This window comes from Aythya marila (genome assembly GCF_965140915.1).
Source record: "Aythya marila genome assembly, chromosome: 5".
NCBI lineage: Eukaryota > Metazoa > Chordata > Aves > Anseriformes > Anatidae > Aythya > Aythya marila.
The window spans coordinates 18,941,212-18,960,330 of record NC_139046.1 but is presented as its reverse complement, the minus strand read 5'-3'; the positions used below and the strand labels follow the sequence as shown (position 1 = coordinate 18,960,330).

General features: G+C 43.4%; 1 protein-coding gene across 3 annotated transcripts in view; it reads right to left on the bottom strand.

The window, feature by feature from the left end:
• The window catches only part of PLCB2 (phospholipase C beta 2), a 49,482-nt gene that overhangs the window by 8,423 nt on the left and 21,940 nt on the right, over window positions 1-19,119 (bottom strand). The window contains exons 9-27 of one of the 3 annotated variants that reach the window (XM_082761421.1): window positions 18,458-18,624; window positions 18,096-18,242; window positions 17,626-17,783; window positions 15,385-15,467; window positions 14,902-14,986; window positions 13,286-13,457; window positions 12,220-12,317; window positions 11,459-11,555; window positions 10,756-10,840; window positions 10,202-10,326; window positions 8,987-9,141; window positions 8,388-8,552; window positions 7,195-7,294; window positions 6,810-6,914; window positions 5,725-5,810; window positions 5,200-5,296; window positions 3,636-3,689; window positions 1,777-1,987; window positions 1,384-1,555 (exon numbers count right to left, since the gene is read on the bottom strand). In XM_082761421.1, the coding sequence (XP_082617547.1) occupies window positions 1,384-1,555; window positions 1,777-1,987; window positions 3,636-3,689; window positions 5,200-5,296; window positions 5,725-5,810; window positions 6,810-6,914; window positions 7,195-7,294; window positions 8,388-8,552; window positions 8,987-9,141; window positions 10,202-10,326; window positions 10,756-10,840; window positions 11,459-11,555; window positions 12,220-12,317; window positions 13,286-13,457; window positions 14,902-14,986; window positions 15,385-15,467; window positions 17,626-17,783; window positions 18,096-18,242; window positions 18,458-18,624 (2,362 nt within the window). Of the gene's footprint in view, window positions 1-1,383; window positions 1,556-1,776; window positions 1,988-3,635; window positions 3,690-5,199; window positions 5,297-5,724; window positions 5,811-6,809; window positions 6,915-7,194; window positions 7,295-8,387; window positions 8,553-8,986; window positions 9,142-10,201; window positions 10,327-10,755; window positions 10,841-11,458; window positions 11,556-12,219; window positions 12,318-13,285; window positions 13,458-14,901; window positions 14,987-15,384; window positions 15,468-17,625; window positions 17,784-18,095; window positions 18,243-18,457; window positions 18,625-19,119 lie in introns of those variants that run through there. The other 2 variants (XM_082761422.1, XR_014317595.1) reach the window with 2 other exon arrangements.

The following is a 19,119-nucleotide window of genomic DNA, read 5'->3' as shown; positions in this document are numbered from 1 at the left end:
GGGAAATAGCACTGGAGCCTACCTTCTAAACAACAAGCTAACAAGAGGATGAGCCTCCTATCCTGTGGAAACTATTGCTATAGTGTCAGTTCAGTGAACCTTCTCTGCACTGCTGAGATAGCTGGAAAGGAGAAAATCTGTCTGCTGGTCTAAGTGCCGTGTAGAGAGAACTCAGTTTTTTATTTCATTTTTGTAGCTTTGATCACTAAATCTCACATTTGACAGAGTTGGGAGATGGGGAGGTTTTGTTCCTTTGGCTTCTCTGTCTGGTGATAAGCATGATTTCTACATAATCTAGTTCTGAAGAAACTGGTTTTTTAGATTTTTTTTCAGGGTTGGTATACGATAGCCAGTATGGCATACAGCTTTACAAGGTTCTTGTCTAGCCAAAGTGCACCAGGGAAATTTAAGACATGATGCAAATTCCTCAGCAAAATAACAATAGGAAAAGGCCTCAGATTCCTGGAGTCACCCCCTTTTCATTACAATGGGTAGGTAGCATATGCCATACTTACTATTACTGTCTGTGGACTGCAATTTTTCTCCAGGCATTGTGTCTCTTGCTAGTGTTTGCTCAAGGTGGTGGGCCCAAGGGGGCAGGAAACACTCGCGCGCTGCAGGACCAACTGGCAACACCTCATGTAGGTACTTACTTTGACTTCAACTAAGACAAACTGGAAGGCACTTTCCAAATTTCAAGAGGAATGAGATCCAGCACTGCTGTCAGTGCTAAGGGATGGTCCTCAGAGTACTGTCCCTTGCAGGGCTTTCCATTCATTAGCATGGATGTGTGCCAATAGAAAGCACTGGATGTATTGTTGGGGCTGCTCTGTTCCCATGTGTCAGCTGTTCTGGTTGCGTGACAGCAGTGGATGCAACTGCCCCTACAGCATTGTCTGTAATGTTCTGATGCTTACCACTGGTGAACCTGCAGGGCTTCCGAGGTGTCACCCTACCTCTGATGGTATTGCATTGAGCAGGCAGCTGTGAGAAGCATGGTACAACCTGATGTACCCATGCTCCTATACAGTTTTGCACTTGGCACCATATGAAGCCAATAAATGCTATGTTAACCTGAAGCTAAGCTATCAGAAGAGATTGAGACAGAGCCTGATGTGCACCAGGGCAGTTGCTTCTCATATTTTTTTCAAATTGCAGGCCTTTAAAAATGTTTCTGCTGGATGTTGTAGCTTCTACCAACTAAGTATCACTGTCTACATTCTTTTAATTATACTGTATGGACCTAACAATTGCTATGAGGAGTGTTTTCTGCCCCGTGGCCACATTTCTGAGTTCACAGTTCAGTGAAGAACTTGGTTTTTCACATTGTCCTTGAAGGGGTTCTCCCAGGCTACATTTTTTGTCGACAGATGCAGTCCTTACCTCTGTGGCATGCTGTTCCTTCCTCCTTCGAATCCCATCATAGTGTTCTTCCCCCAGCTGGATGAGGTCCATCTTCAACCTCTCTTTCAGTTCCAAAACTTGGCTATCTATGCTTTCTGCCATTACTACAGGATTTGCACATGTAGTATCAACATCAGCTATTGTCAGACTCCTGCAGAACAGATACAGCAGCTGTGCTGCTTCTAGAGATGCTTATATGCTCCCAACAGTCCCACCCATCCATCCCTCAATAAAACCAGGGAGATGTGGATGTCCACATCACTCCATACTCCCCTCAGAGAAAGGGAGCACACTGCTCACCCGTGTTTATCTGAGGGGTTTTCATGACCCAGAGGCCAGATACCCCTGCTGAAAACCTTGTGCTGTATTTACCTCTTCTTCTGGGTTTTCCTGGAGTGTATTGCCCTTTTCTTGCCTCCATGGTAGATAGGTTCCGAAAAGAGGACAGAATATTTCTGCAGCAGCTCTTCCCTCCGTTTACTTCCTTTCCGTTCCAGCTCCTTTAGCTCCTTCTCCTGTTTCTTCAGCAGCTTCAGAAAGAGCTTCATCTGCTGCAGTTCTGCGAGGCTGGCTGTCTGAGGCTCTAAAATATAAAAATAGAGGCCGTTTTCTCTCACACACTATTTCTCACCCTTCTGTGATGTCTTTTGGGGTCAGACAGTTTTTTTCAGCACTGCCTTCATTCAGCTTTTCCTCTCTCTTTTAAGCTTTACATACAGCTCAGTTCCCCATCTGGTGGATGCCTGGCCTGGGGACAGCCAGAAGAATTGCTGCCTTTTGGTATTTTGGCCGCAAGAACACAATAGTGGTAACGTGCTATTAGGTCTATCTCAGGACTTGGATCTTTTTCCACAAGTCTAAGCATCCCAAACACACCCCAACTGTTAAGCTAGCTGGCAGTTCTAATTGCAAGTGAAAAGCTTTGTTATTTAATTACTTTTTTTTTTTTTTTTTGCAAAGCCAAGTTACAATGACAGGAGCTTTTATTCCTTCCAGTTCTAACAGCTGGCATTCCCTCAGTTGTCAGGAATGAGTGAAAGGCCTTTTAAGGTAGGTGAAAATATGAGGAGGGAAGGTGCCTGTGAACTGTTGGAGAACTTTGTTATCTGACAGTAGCAAGTCACTAAGATGTGGTTATCTGTGGCAGAAAAGCCACAAAGAGTTATCTTCTCAGGGGAAGTAACTGGTTTTTGGCGTGGAATGTGTAAAAATTAACAGAACTCGTGGGCGTGTCTGCAGTGCAATGCTGCACAGGGTGAACTACTTATAAAAGGCTTGAAGGCTTGTATTGAGGAAACTCAAGTATACAACTTAAATGCAAGTCTCGGTCAACAAGTTTAGACTTTCAAACCAGAGCCCACTACACTTCCATATTATGCGATGCCTCTTGCCAGAATACATATTTAATGTAATCATAGTACTGTCTCATGGAGCATTTTTGTTTATGAAGAACTTAAAAACAACCAACCAAACAAAAATGCAACCAAAACCAAAAACCACCACCACCAACAACAAAATATCTGCTGCATATAGCAATTATTTGGCAACATGTCCTGAGGGCAACAGGTTTACTCTTGTACCTTCTGTTCAATTTTGTAGTGTAGGCACACTGGTTATTAGTGTTTTGTATTGATTTGTACCATACTGCATTGGGACAAAAAAAAAAAAAAAAAAAACAGAAAAAAAAAACAGCTGAACAATACCTTATTACATGTCTGGTTTAGTCAAAGTAATGGACTCATCAAATCTGGCCAGAGCAGAACTTGTGTGATATCTCTAAGCCTCCTACCTTGCTATGAAGTTGAAGTGCGGCAGTGTTGCTGCAGCCTGTGGCCCCAGAAGGCTAATGCTTGAGTGGTCCAAAGCTCTTCTCACTAATCTGTGCTTATTACATCAGTGGCTGAGCGGGCATAAGACATAGACCATGGCAACTCCCAAGTCTCTTTTTTCCTGGAGAACTGCCGTGAGCCCATTCCCAGCCTGAGAGCTTGTTATGCACCAGAGCAGTTGTCAAACTGGGCAAATGGTGCTGTAGGCAGGGGAAGGGGGTTCCGACCCCAAGGGATTCAAGTAGTTTGTCCTTTATGCTGGCTACATCCAGCAGGGCTGAGTCAGGCCTTTATTAATTTACAAACAGGTTTCAATTCTATCCTGGTTGGAAATTAGGCAGCAAGGGAATACGAGATAACTGGCAAGGCCTCAGCCCATAGGAACAGCATAAAGGGAGTTACCTGTAATCTGTGTCACTTCTATCACATTTTCATCCTTGGCCAAAGCCATTGCTCCTGAAATCACAAGAAGTTCCTGTTTATGTTCTATCTTGAACCTTTGGGTTGAAAAAGGACAGTAGAGAGCTCATCAAGAACACGAGCCACACAAAGGTTGCTGGTGTGAATAGAAAAGAATTAATTAAGCTACTGAGATGCAAAAGTGCTTGGGAATATTGTTAACAGGCACAGCAGAAAAAGAACAGGATTCTTGACTTTGATGGAGAAAAAAGGGCATTTGGTCTGTAATAACTGAATATTGCTAGTGATAATTTGGAATGTGTTAACTTGCTTTGATTAGTTGAGGAGGATATTTGAGACTATAATGAAATTTGAAGAAACAGATTGCTTCAATGCCAACATATTTTAAAGGACACTAACTACATTAATACAGCTAATATGGAAGAAACACCGATTAGCTGTCAATTACTACACAATAGATCAGAACAGAATGAGTTAATCTAAGTGCATGGTAGAGGACATGCTCTTACCTAACTTGAAATTACTCTATCAATCAGTTTGGATTAGAAGCATATTAAAGGAATGTTCCCTCTGGCACTTTCACCAATGTATCTTTAATGTTTGTTGGTTTGTTTTGCAAGGCCAAGAGGGTGCCAGAATGAGAGGAACAAACAATGTGATATCTTTCTCTGCTACTCCATATTTGAACAGAGTAATAAATGCTTTTTATAGTAGTAAAAAATGAAAGAGACTTTGTCTCTTGACTTCTGGTCAGGCAAATCTGTAATTATTTTTTTTAACTCATGGCCGAGCAGAGTTGTATGGCTTTTGCTCTCATTATGTTAATAGGTCCCCATTTGATCTAGTGGTCAAAACTGGACTGTGCTCCATTCACAGTCTTGCAGAATGCCAGATGTGGGATCTGCTTACTCTGAACTTGTAGTGCATCTTATAAAAGAGTCTCATGATGAATAAAATTACCAGTCTATACGGCTCCCCAAATATTACATAACAGAATGCTGGTTTAAGTGCAGTTTCAAAATGTAGAGCTTTCAAAGAGATCTGAACATACTTAAAATGTCAGAAGTCAGAGCGATCTATAGAAAAAGAACCTTGAACAACAAAGAGGTGAAGAGCAGGAAGGTGTTAAGTGATAGAATCAAGCCAGATCTTACGACCTTTCTCTCACAAGCGTCCAGAACTCCCATGTCTTTGCTCAAAATTAAAGTCCAACCTCCAATTTCACACTTGGGATAAAAAGCTACATCTCTGCCACAGACCACTTCTCCCTCGATTCCCTCCTAAGGTAGTTACCTCCCAGGAAACAGTGATACTAGCCCAACAAGTTAGCCCCGACTTGGAGAGAAAAGACATTCATGCCAGTTGAGCCTTCAAATTGATTCCTAGTATTCCTAGTGGGTATCTGGGATTACTTTTTTGTTGTGGAGTAAAAGCAGTATACACGTCACATCTGCTCTTGCCACAACAGTCAAGGCATACCTACACCTTTTGCCCTTAATGACAAGGCTTTCCCTTCTGTAAACTCATCCCACACCCACAGCTTTACCTGCAGGTCCATTTGCAAAAGGGGTGGTGAATTTCCCAGTGGAGTCTGGTATCCCATTGCTTTCAGCAGATGGGAAGTTCCTCTGCATGTCAAGCCTCTAAAACAAAGATCAGAGGTAAATCAAAGCACAGCAGATGGAAACTGAGACCATCAGATTAGCAAACAAAAGCTGTAGCAAAGACACACAAAGCTGTTGTATGCTTTCTCCCATGTTGGACTAAGGAAATCTGACTGTTTCACACCACTAAGATTCCTTCTTCACTGGCAGTGGTATTAACCTCAGAGAACTAAGACAAAAGAAACTGTAGCAATGTATGAAACAGCCTCTGAAGTTTCTCCCACTGCTGTTAGTCTCAGACACTTTCCACTTCTATACTGAGGGTAGTTCTCTGCCTGCCTCTGGCTAGGAACAACAAATTAGACAGCCTTGTTCCAGGTTAGTGGAAATCCTGTTGGCAGCCCCTCTATTTCAGGCTGAATTCACACAGCATATTTTAGACTATGACAGAACTTGGGGAAACTTACCTCCACTGAGCCATCTTTTAGCTTAACTGACTTCTTATCTTGCAGACTGAAGAACTTAATCGGGTTGGATAGAGCAATAGTCAGATCTAGAAACAAAAAGGAGGTCTTTGCTTGGATTATCAAATAACTCGCTGTACTCCACTTTTTCTTGCCCTGTCTGGCCTAAATTGGGAAATTGTGGAGAAGGGATATTTTGTATTTTCTACTTGTAACAAGTTTCTCTCTGACATCACAGAGGGAGGGGACTGTCTTTACCTCAGTCCTATTCTACAGTGATGGCTCACAACTGATGTTTACAGCCAACTATAAGGAGCTGAGAAGAGTGTATTACTCCCAAAAGCTCCAAAGGCTAAGACTGCCAGCTTGCACACTTCCCTACTCCAACCCTAGTTCAATCCTGTATAAAACTGATATTTCTTATGAATCTGTGTTAAAACCATCAATTTCACTTGATTTCCCCCATGAATAATGTTCCTGTATATGAACACAGAGAAGGAGAGAGCAAACACAAGATGCCTGCAGTTAAAACCAAAGTATTCACAAGAACTTCTGTGGCTGATGCCATCAAAATTCTGCATGGCTTTGTTCATGATTGTTAAAAGGCTTTCCTGTTAATACCTCCAGGGGGTTGTTTTCCTCATTTATTTCTCAATCTCTCTTTGACCATTCCCTTTTTAAAGGAAGATCTCTGTATTCCAGTACCAGCAAAAACCTCCCCTCTCTTCATACAGGGAGGAACTTCTCTCCTGTGCTTCCTGCACAACCCTTTCTGTAAAACCCTATTGCTGCCAGTCCCTCACAGTCACCTCTGCACTTGGAAACTGCTCTGTGCCACTGTGCAAATGTAGTATGTGCACCATGGTCCACACAGGGAACAGGTCACAATAACAGCACAAGTGGCCACCTCTCTTCAGCTAAAAGCAAGGGTATGACAGGATGATGGTATGTGCTCAAGTCCCACTCTGACAAGGAATTAAGGGTGCAGTGGGAAAGCACCTCCACAGCTGGAAAAATGCTTCTAGATTTGAGAGCAGAAGATCGGAACAACCCCCCCCCCCCCACACACACACACTAATGCATACTACCTGCCCAAGCATCAGGAACATAATCCTTTACTTCCAGGTACACAAATAGAGAAGGCATAGTGAGTGGCATGTTGCTTTCACTGCGGAGACAAACATGGTGATAGCCTGAAAACAGAAAGCAGAAGAGGTAAGCTGACCCAATCTCTCTCCCTTCTCATCTGTGTACTCCAACAGTAAGAGTATCTGTCTACAGGAGGGCATTGTGAATATATTAAGGCATTAAACCAAGGCTTTAATAGGATGAATTGAAGGCACCACTGCCTACAGGTATATTCTACATCAGAGATTAATTAACAAAATTAGCAGATGTCCATATTTTCTTCACCAACTTCAAATGGATAGATCTCAAGGTTACAAAAGTTGAAGGGATTTCCACAAAATTTACCTGAGTGCACTGCAATAATGGGAATGACACGATGACCAATGAACTTCCCTCCTTCTTCATAAGCCACAATTTTTAGAGATGCCAGCTCAGGCATCATGATCTAAGGAAAACAAAACAAAACAGAGTAAGGCAACTATGTTCTGATCTCTAGTAGCATATTGGGTTCACTAGGTAGAACTTTACTCTCTTCTACTTCCAACAAAACAAAGCCATCTCTCCAGGAAAGTCATCGTCTGTTTCCACATCTTGTAATTTAAGGCTGCAGTTTGTCACAGACATAACTGAATTTACAAAAACTCCACAAAACACAGGCATCTCAGAGGAGAGACTTCAGGAGGGCAGGCTGCCTAAAGAAAGAACTGTGCAATAAATCCACTGAACTAGCATTTCCACAAAGCAATTCGCCAGAGAAGGAAATGAACTTGGAAGGATAATTTAGCAAGCTTGGTAACTTTGCCATAAGAGTTGCTTCATCAGCCTCCCCCATTTCCTTCTGCCATAAAATGAACTAAAAATTATTCTGTCAAAACTGTAGCTTGAAAAGTGTTTTCTGAAACAAGGATAATATTTATCTACCACATCCCAAGTAGGCTGAAAATATCTGCTATTTCACAGCGTGCTTGACAGAGATGAATTGTGTAACACGTATTTTGCCTTTGTAACTTACAGCAGAAAGGCCAGAGCTTACTATCACCCTTGACTTAACCTCCCCCCATGCCCTATAACTGAACCAGTGACCACTGAATTCTTGAAGACAAACAAGGCAGCTTTCTGTAATCTGGCACAGCTGAAAACCTCCTGCTGGTCCCATTACTTGTCCTGTACATCTGCACCAGATTCACAGTTTAACCACAGACATTCAGTTCCTTTCATGCGTGAAGTCTTCAAAGCTGATTAGTGAATTCAGTCTAAAGTGTTTCACAAAGGGGAGATTCTTGATGCCTGTTATTGCCAGAAATGTTCACAGCTCCCCTTATCCATACCTGGAAATCTTCATGGGGAGTTGTTTTGGACAACATTATTTGGGTATTATCTGAGGGTGCAACACGTAATAATGCCTCGGTGTGTCTAAAGCTGATGACTGAGATCTCCAGAAGAGAGTCCCTTCTGTTGTCATTGACCTCTCAAAGCAGTGCTTGTGACCAACAGGATCTGTAAAGATTCTCCATCTAAATGACAAAAAATGATACTACCTTTTCAAAAACAAAAGGCTCCTCTTTCCATACAGGGTTAATGGAATTGGCAGTGGAGGTCAGTTTGGTTCTGTATTTGCGTTTTGTGTCCCGTGGCAACCCAAACAGCTCTACTTCCACATATGTCTTCACACTACGGTCTGAGAGGAACTGACCAGAAAGTATCTAGAAACAAGCAGAAACATAATTAGCAACTGCTGAAAAGAATAAAACAAAAGAACCCACCCATACTTTCACCCTTTAAGGCCCCCTCCAGCCCCAAACATCTTTTCTGCTGCAGCTTCCAATCCACATTAGGCTTTTCGTCGCCCGTGTTTCTTGCTTCAACACTTCTTCCAACCTCCTCCCTCCCCATCATCACAGCCTTGGCTTCTTTGCGTGGCAGATGCTAATTTTCCATTTTCATGTGATTATGATTAATTTGATATAGTGAAAAGACTGGGAGTTGCCATGGTAACACTCTCCCACAGGACTCTCTGGGTTCATTTGCCACTAAGAACCCTACTGGGTAATAAATAGAGGGGACATACATGCCAGTTATACACGTGGTGACAGCAAATGGCTGTCAGGGGAGGAACAGCACCACGGTTTGTACTTGCCGTGACAGACAGGGTACTTGCCACCAGCACGTCAATGCGGTCCACAGAGAAAGGGTCAAATGGCTTGTCTGGACGCCGCATGAATTCATGCTTGAGCAGATAGCCACACTGGCCATTGAACTCAAACAGAGCCATGTTCTGCTGCATGGGGACATCTGAGGTACAAACAGAGGAGAACAATGAGAAAAATTACTGTGGGACCTCATCAGATGTCTTGTGTAGTACGCATGAGCTGAAAGATGCTGTACTTTTATAGTTTGTGCTAGCCAAGGGTTCATAAAGTCCTTTCAAAAACTAATTAAGCCTCTCAGCACCCTACAGGGAAAAATATTGCAGCAGCTGTTATAAGAAAGGTAAAGTGGTTTGCTTATGATTGCACCATAAATCATGGGTAGAACTAAATTAAAACCTACTCTAAGAAGTACCCACTATTTTGAGTGTGAAGTAAATAGTTGTCTCTACTCCTTCCTCCTGTCATTTTGGGCCTCCTCTCAGTCCATCTCCTCTGCTACTTATTGTCTTGTGGACAGCGTCTTGTGGCTTCTGCATCTGTCTTCAGTAAGATACACTCTTTGTAACCAATCTATCACTCTCCCTTTTTAAGTAAATCGTTTTTTTTCTCCTACTGATCCTATGAAGTCTCTTACACTCTTTATACATGAGATAGCAAAGAAGGAAGAACAGTAAAGAACACCATTATCTGGAGGCTTTTCTACGTCTCTTTCTTATGCTGGTTGTACAGCAAGGAATGGCCTTTCTTTCCTGCCCAGGTCAGTATACTGGAAATAATAGGACAGACAGTCCAGTCCTGTAGCCAGATGGAGCTATGCCTGCTGCCTTGTAAAAGAGGATGCAGCTTAGAGGAGGCAGGAGCTTCTGGTGCATCCATACAAGTTATTTACTCTGACATCATGTTACAGAACAGCCAGAGATGGTACCCAGATACTGGATGACAGCAAGCCCATGTATGTGTGCATGCACAAATATGTAGGACAGGCATCACAGGCACTGCATGCCAGGTTTGTGCCAGGCCTAGAAAAGTGCTTTTGGTCTGAGGGAGACTCAGGCAGAAGAGCAACACTTTGGGAACAAGGCACACAGAGTAAATGCATTCAGGGAAACAGTGGCCATAGGAAATAGCAGTGAAGGAAGAGACAATGAACATGAGCACACAGCCTTACCCACTAAGAAGCTGGAGGACAATGCGACACTCACCCATAGTCTGGAAGTTCAGTGCCACCATCTGACAGCCAACATTCCAGAACATCTGGGGCATGTAATTAGAGGAGTCCATCCGGGTGCCTTTGGGGTAAATCCGGCTCATCTGTCGCTTGTTGTATCTACATTTGCTCTATTGGAAACAAGTCTGGAGCACTCCTTATGTACCCTGGGGCTAGCTCGTGTATTCAGATTAAAGAGTTGTTTAAGCTCTTCTACGAATGCTCACAGCCTTCTAAAAAGAGAGGCCCACGCAACAACAGGCTCCTTTCCCACATCCCTTTCTGTTTAAAAGCAAACAGCTGACAGTCTTGGCTTTTACTACACCAGGATACAAGAATCTGTCAGGAATCTCTGTGAACAGCCCCCCAGCACACCCTGGAAGATCCCATATCTCTAGCACCTGCACTCTTCATACCTTTGATGAAGAGCTTACCAGGTCCTGAAACCAGAAAGCCAGTTGGACATATCTTAGCCTTAACTCAAGCTTCATATTAGCTCCCATGCTCCATACCACCAACTACCATGGGCAAACATTGCCAAAAGGATACTCTACAAACTGCATAGGGAACTTGGTTAGCAGATCATAAGCCTTCAGTTCCGTGAAGGAAGAGATGACATAACTCCGGTTCTTCTCTAGAAACAGGAAATAAGAAAGTGTTTAGACATAGGAAGCACGCAGCTCCCAATTCTGTGTGTGGGGACCAATGGGCTCAAGAAGCACTCAACCTGTTTATCACCACTTTCTTCCAGCTACTGGTTTCTATCAAGGCAATTTACCTTTCTCTGGTCCAGATGTGGTGACAGTTTGGAGGACCCTATCGTGTACAAAGAAATTGCATGCATTTGCAGCATTTCAGATATTTCTCTGTAACCAGCCAGGATCCTAATCACCACAGAAGAGGAAGGCCAGTTTCATACATTAAGAAAAGCTGGGCTGAATCCTGCCCTCAGAAGCAGCAAAGCAAGATCACATAGATGTCATTAGCCTTAAGCTGCTGCTTTTCATTTTCACTGATGTAACAGAGCAGTATCTGACATATCGTTGTCTTTTCCTTATCAATTCCTTACTACAAGGAGAAGGACAGAAGGAGAGTGTTTGTATTGTACATATGTTGTGGGAGAGAGAGAAAATGGCAGGAAATAGGTTCAAGCAAGTCACAAAAGAAAGTGGAGAACAGCAGCATTTGAAAGCCGTGTTCTCCTGGTCAAATGGAAATACTCAGGATCCTGAAAGAACTGAATATAACTTACGGGCAGAGACTTCAAAGGAGTCAAATTTGATAGGCTGTATGTAATTAACTAGGCTGGACATTTCCTCATACGCTGTCACTTCCAAACCAGCGGTGCCCTAGGCAGAAAAAAAATAGAAAAAACACATTAGAGAAGACAGATGAAACCTTTTCCAGAGGTGAAACAAAACACACCTGGGCTTCACATGCAATGAGCGCCAATGGCTGCCCTGACCAAAGCACACCAGTTTCTTTGGCTTCCTGATCTAACAATTACATTGTGGGCAGCATTGTCAAGGGCACACTGAATTTCTGGGTAGCTTGGCAAAAACTGAAACCAAGACATACAGAAAGGTATCAGTACATAAGAAGTCTAGGACCTCTTTAACCTCTCAAAGCATGGACTCTGGGACAAACCTGGGACATTTTTTGCCTCTTATGAGTGATACTAGGGAGAAGGAAATGGGAAACAGATCTCTTCTATTCAAGGCATTGCTGATCTGCTTCTTCCCTCTTCTGCAGCAGCACTTCATGTTTCTGTAACAACTTTTATCACACTAAGGCTGAGCCTCTCTAAACACCCTGAAGGCAGATATTTATCACCAAATCATGCAGAATATCAGAGTCAGAAATTATACCTCTTCAGCTATATCCTCTATGTATACTTGTCATAGCACAGGTTCACTTCCCTTTGCATTCTGGAATTAATCTCCATTCAGTGTGGTCAGGCCCGAAAAAGAAAATAAAACCACAGAAAAGGAAGAGAGACAGTAGTGACAGTACCTCATCTGACTGCATCTTTTTAATTTCCTCTTCATCCAGGTTTCCCAGCTGCTCATCCTCTTCCTCTGGTTCCTCTTCAGCCACATCGCCTGCCCAAACTAAGCGCACACAGCCCACATCAGTAGTACTTAGCCAGTAGCACATGGAGACAAGACATTGTGGCTGCTCACACAGCCTCCGGCTCTAACTCTGCTGACAGGGAAGAACTCTACAAAACCTCACAATCACATCACAGGAGCAAGAGTGGAATATCATATCATTATTAGCAAAATCCAAGTATGAATAGGCCAAACTGGACTAACACACCCAAGAGACCAAGTCATTCTTCCTGCAGGCCTCCCAAAAGCGATGATCACAATGCTGTTTTCCCCACCAAGGTCACACACATTTGTGGGACTGAATGTCTGATTTCTAGCTCCTCTGTAGGAGTGCACATCTTGTCTTCATAAGACTTCATGAGCTCCTGCCATGACAGGGACTGTAAAATTCACTGTTGTACCATTGGTAGAACTCTCTACCTGAGTCCAAGAAATGATGACCTTGGGAGGAGGAGGATGGGAGGAGAGTAGGGTCTGAATGTCTTATAGACCTTCAAGAACCTCAATGTGAGGACCAGTAATGAGAGATGCTAAGCTGGACCTCATTCTCACCAGGTAGAGGTAGATGATCCTTTCCAACCCAAACTGTTCTATGATTCCATTATTCTAAGGTGAATTTGTAGTTATCAGAGAGCTACCGGTGGTAAGAAGTTCTGCACTCTTCCACAAAAACAACATGTTCATTTGTGTATCAATGAATTACCAACCCATGCAGCCATATGCCTCAGAGTAGGCAGAACTGACTGATGGTCAGGGAATTAAGTTGGTTGTCTCTTTTGGGTTGGAATGAAGCATCTGAAAATATTCTGAAGATTTAACATACCTTCCAAGCTTATACTTCGTGAGATACCTGAATGAATGACTGGTATCGGCTTGCCTCAAGCTAGTATTGGGCGATTTAGAAGGTCTCCAGCAGGCCAGACTTGCTCATCTAGCTATAGTAGTCCCGTTTTCCCCTTTAGACATACCAGTATCTTCAGCATCCATAGGGGCTGGCTGCCCAATGAGTTCTGGTTCCACATTCCTCCCTTTCTTCAAAGAATTCTGCCTCTTCCCAGATACAGATTGTTTCTTTTTGTTCTTAATCAAGATTTTCCCTAAGAGATCCTTAGGACTTGGCAGGGGAACTCCTGGCTTCAGCTGCAACAGAGAAACTTCATACTGAACTTTCATCTCAAAGATAGAACTTGAAACACTCAGCAGTCCTGCCCCTCCCAGTGCCATTCCTCTGGCCATTTACTGGTGCATGGAAACATCTCTCACCCACTGTATAATTTAATTTTTCTATCTGCTGGCTCATCCTACTATATCTATGCAGATTTTTCCTAAGACTTCACTTTCCTGATGTCAGTTTCACACTGGCATTTTGTACCTTTCAGTCCTTTCAAGTTCTGCTGCTTGTGCATGCTGTTTCCAGCCACCCATCCTGCACCACAGCTAAAAAACCATCTACATGCCCTGGAGGCATCCACACACCTCTGGCTTTCAAATGCCACCTACTTCTCTCATTATCCCAGAGCCTCAGTCCTAGATCAGCACTCACGCCATATTTAAACTCTCTGCCTAAGGCAGATTTGAAAAGAAAAATCCTGAAGTAGGTGGGTTTGTGTGTGTCATACAAGGATGTGTGACTCAGACTGTGCTTCTAGACCTACACTCCCCGTACAGATAGCAACAGGCCTATTAATAATTTAGCTAATAGAATCACCCTTATCTGGTTCTCTCTTCCCCCCCCCCCCCCCCCCCCAGTTTCTCCCCATTGCCTGGACAAAGACATGAGTCTGAACAGGGGGCAACTGGCAATTCGCTCACTGCTTCTTTTCAGCTCTTCTGATCTCAGTGCTAAAGGCAGATGCTTGGACTAGGTGTTTTAACTCCCCTCTCCCCTATTTAACAAAAAGGAATTGCCTCATACTTTGCAGAACACAGGCACTGCCCATTATTTGTAAATCACTATCCATTCTTAAGGCAACTGAAGTAGTGCTGTGCATAAGGATCACTGAAAACACCACCTTCTCAACAACAATACGTGCTTGCACAAACTGTTGACTAGGGTCAAGCAGAGCAGGAGCTTTATTCAGCTATTCTAAGCGTAAAGTTATGCATGTCACTGACCTGTCCATCTATGCCCACAAGGGGATATTTCCAGGGTGTGAACAGGGATTTAGAAGCATTGGTAGGAAGAGTCTGAAATGCTGCTAAGCCCTTGTTCCTGTTTCTTTCCAAAGCAATTGCTGGCAGACAGATCTGAAACTATACCATGTACGAAAATACACTAACTCATCTTCGTACAACCAGTATAGCTTGATCACCTAGAGCTCAGTTTCCAAAGTCATTCAGGTGACAGTGCATTAAGAACAGAATCAGGCAAACACTTAGAAAAACCTCTGTGACTGCAAGGTCTTCCCTCCTCTTTCCGTGTTGCTCTCCACTATGAACCAAGCTCATTTACCTGCTGCACCCTATCTTTGTCACTGTCCTTCTATGTGTTGTGGCATCTCCTAGCACCGGGACTGACTGCTTTTTCAGAAAGACCTCTCCACTAATCCAAGTTCTTTAACCTCCTTCCCCAACTTCCACTTACTGGGTATTTTTCCAGTGGCTCTGTCAGCAGCATGTCTCCGAATATGGTTCGGCAGTACTCAGCCATCTTTGCCTGCTGCTTGGGCCTAGTATACAACGAGAGAAAACAGGAATGAACAGGAGAACAGATGCCCAAATCCAGAGCCTAGCATGAGCAACCATCTTGAGATCCACAAAACTCTACCCAGAAAACCATCTCTTGCCTTCTCACAAATACACGTATCCTGAAATCCCTTCCCAGGCTTCTCATTTTTTCATACTCTGCCACACCAAGTTAAAAGGTTACACACTTGTGGTTGCACTCACTCTGCAGCTTACATCTCACCTTTTGGCTCTGACCCCCTTTCAATTGATGCAAAAACCTCTAACAGTGTTTCATGTCAGCTCAGGCACTCACTTGAAACCAAGGAGCCCTTGCCTGTCTGCTCTGGACAACAGAGAACACAATTCTCCCACATTTGGTCCCCAATCACCAGACACTCACGAGTCCACGTGGTTCTCAAAGGACAGGATGACAGGGTAGAGAGATGTTTTAAAAGCACTTTCTGCAATGGCCTCGATTGCATCCTAAAGGAGAGAGAATGGTCACAGAGATGAGATCAGCAATCACTAATAGCATATCCATCTCCCCACTAAACTAATCCCCAAGTTTCAGATCTCCACACTCATCCTTGTCAGGGGGTTCTTTTTAATGTAACTAAACTTCTCTGGCAAGAAAGTGAGAGATGTCTTCTCTTTCATAGCTGTCCAGATTTCCAGCTCCAACCTTAAAGCCCTATAATTCTCTTTCACACAGCTGAAGTCAATAGTTTGCATAAACATGAAATTGAAGACCTGAAACTCAGTTGTTTTTTTCCTTACATGGCTTAATGTATCCAGAAATGACAGAATATCTAGCAAGAGAGGCAAGTCACTGCCAGATGCACTTCCAATTGGTAGAGAAAGGTATACACAGCACCAGATTAAACTGCCTCAAACCTAAGTTACATTTACCTCTGAACCTGTCCAATTTTCTATCATTTCACCTGCTCATAAAATTCTTCTGTCTAGCAGCAGAGAAAACTGGAATGTTCAGTCACCAGCAGCGCTGACATTTCAAATGCAAATACCATGGAAACATTCCCAGCATTAATGATGAAAAAATAATCGTATTTCCCTCAAGTCCCTGTTAAGCTGCCACAAACTTTCCACTATTTTCTTCCCTGGTGCTGCTAATTGACATGGTAAAGAAACATCATTTGTTCCTCTGCAATTACCTCCCAGCTTTTAGTCTGGTGTGTTTGTGCACTAACTTCACACAGTCCATGGCATACTGCACTACGACACACAGGCTGCAAATTAAACAAGGCCAGGGTTAGCACCATGACCTCAACCTGGGCAACCTCCTTCCTCCTTAAAAAATATTCCCCAAACAATTAAGCAGTCCCCTACGGCCCCCCCAAATCCTGTTTCAGCAGTGATTTTAGCACTGAGGGGTGCTGCCCCCAGCAGCTCCTCCATGGACCACTTGGACTCTGCCCAAGAAACCTTCAAGGTTCAGAGGAGGAGAAACTACAAAAGCAGCTGCTAAAAGGCCACAGGCAATGGCAGAAAAATGGATAGAGGTGTGGAGGGAAACATCTACACATTATGTAAAACTAAAACCTGGGCATATGTTAACAGGTTATAATTTCCTTGAGGTACAGTCACATGTTTTAGCAGAACTCTGCAATTACAGCAGCTACAGCTGTCATTATTTCTCCTATCTGTAGTGAACTGCTGTGCAAAATGCAGCAGTGCTATTACAGGATTTGGGAAATTACTGACACTGAATAAGACAATACCTCTGATCATTACTAAGGTTGTGGTGTTTTTTTCCCCCCACACATAAATATTTTAGTACTAGTGAAGTGTGGGAACTGGGGGAAGATAGGGAATAAGAATAAAGACAAAAAATAATAAAGAGTGACTCTGCCTTTTGGCAGCTGCTCTATAAATGAGGGCAGAAAAAATAAGCGTGGTGCATTGATTTTTAACTGGTGCATTGATGTTTGTAACTTCTGTGGTTAAATACCCTAAATTTTCAAGGGAGAAGTAGGCTTTGGACTGTGCTTCTGAAGCCCGGCAGCTAAATCCTTGGGGAATACGTCTGCCCAGCATGCTAGAGAGCAGTTGTTCCCCTGAACACATTCCACACAGTCATGTAATTAGGAAGTAATTAGAACTTTTTCCTCCAAAGCACCGCTATCTGAGACTGTAAAACACACAAACCTGCTGTAGAACAGTTAGAAAATGAACTCATTTTAAACATTTGTTTTCTAAAAGCCACCTTGATTGTTTCTCCGACTTGCATCCATCCATAAAATCCACCATCCTCACGCAACTTTCTATCCATACGTCCATCTTGCTACACAACTGCGTGTATGCAGGCACACCTACTCAACTGTCTCTCCATCACTTTTACTTGACTGCCTGCGTTTCAGTCATTCCTTCATCTTCATCCAGCTAACAACTTCTCTGGTGGTCCTCCCGCTCCAAAAATGTATGCAAACTCCAGCCTATTGCATATTTGCTCATCTTTCATTCTACCTACACATTCATTCACTTTGCCATCAGTCTTTCCCTCTCAAACATTTTTGCCCTCAGCCCATGCAGTTGACTGTTACCTCGGTCAGCTAGCCTCCTCGAGCTGAGATCAGTTTAAAACCAAGCAGGACTAAAAGTGAGGAGAAGATTCTTTCTGTACCTTGAAGAGGATCTCAGTTGTCATGGTGAATCCATGAGTGATGATCGGCTCCTCATCTGGGGGACGGCCCTTCCAGCAATCCAGCTCTACGCAACGACAGCCAGCCAGCAGTGTCTGGCGATACATTTCAGGAGACGAGATACCAGAAAACTGACCAGCTGCAGGAGAGCACAGGCAGGGAGGCTCTTTAGCTATTCATGTGGGACACTTTCTGCATAAACTAGAGCAACAGAACTCTGCTGTCTTTGAGCAGGTGTGCATGGCAGAATGACAAGACATTTTAGGTAACAGGGTGACATTTCTTCTTACACAGCATTTAAGTGTCAAGCCCCTTACTGTGCTTTACAGCCCTCAGCCCTCCAAACTTCAGGGTAGATGCACCTGCCTGATTAATTGTCAGGATCATTCATCCATCCCTGGTGATGGTACATACCTGCTGGAGCTGAAGCAGATTCTGGAACTGCCCATACCTGTTAAATATGTGTTGTGTGATGAATTGATGAAGTAGTGTGAGAGTGGCTGCGTCATGTCCTGGTACAGCACCAATTTATCCAGCGCTATCACATTGTTCTCAGGGCCACAGAGAAACCAGACCATCCCCTCTGGAGACAACTGCCCTACATAGAGAACAAAGATGTTAATGGTACTGAAACAAAATAGTTCTGGCACCTCGTCCCAGTGCACTGCAACACAGAGGTTTGTGAGAATCAGGCTGGTTGTTCCCCTGGGAAAGCCAGGATAGCAGAAGGTGTGAGATCCTCTACTATTTTCATGCTACCTTGACAGCAGGACATGACATAAAAACAAGACCTACGGGCCGAGCAAAACTCACCTCTTTGGATGTTAATCCCACTGGGCTCATATTTCTCTATCAGGCTCTGCACCTGCTCAGGTTTTGCTGGTGGGAAAAGGATGTCATTGAGGCGAGAGTCTCGCTGCTTCTTGTTGATGAACTTTGCCAAGTGTTCCTTGGTCATGTAGGGTTTTGCTTTTAAATGGCTAAGGGGAGAGAATTATAGGGGAGCAGAGGTAAGGCATGTATACTACTAAGAAAACTTCACAAGAGATTGGTCCTTGCCCAGGTTAGCAATGGGCACCCAGTTCTCTGGGCCCAATGTTCTGTCTGCGTTCCTTCCTGTAAAAGATGCTTCTCTCTGTGGCTATTTTTCTTCTTTTATATTCTTCCTAACTAATGTGCTACTGTTAAGAGGTTGTATAATGGAAGAAGGCGGCATAATTTGAGCTTCTGACTTGAACTCTAAAGGTAATTTCAGAACACATTGAATAGAAATTAAGTCCATTTAAGAATCCACAGGTTTAGCTACTTGAAAAGAATTCACTAGCTACTGGCAAAGCTCTGTGGTTCTAATGCTGTACATGGTCTTGTCTAAGGCTAGCCAAAAGCAGTATCACATTAGCACGATCTAGTGTTGACCTGGAATCAGCCCTTCCGATAGTGACTATTTAGAGCCCATGCAGCACAGTGACACCTGA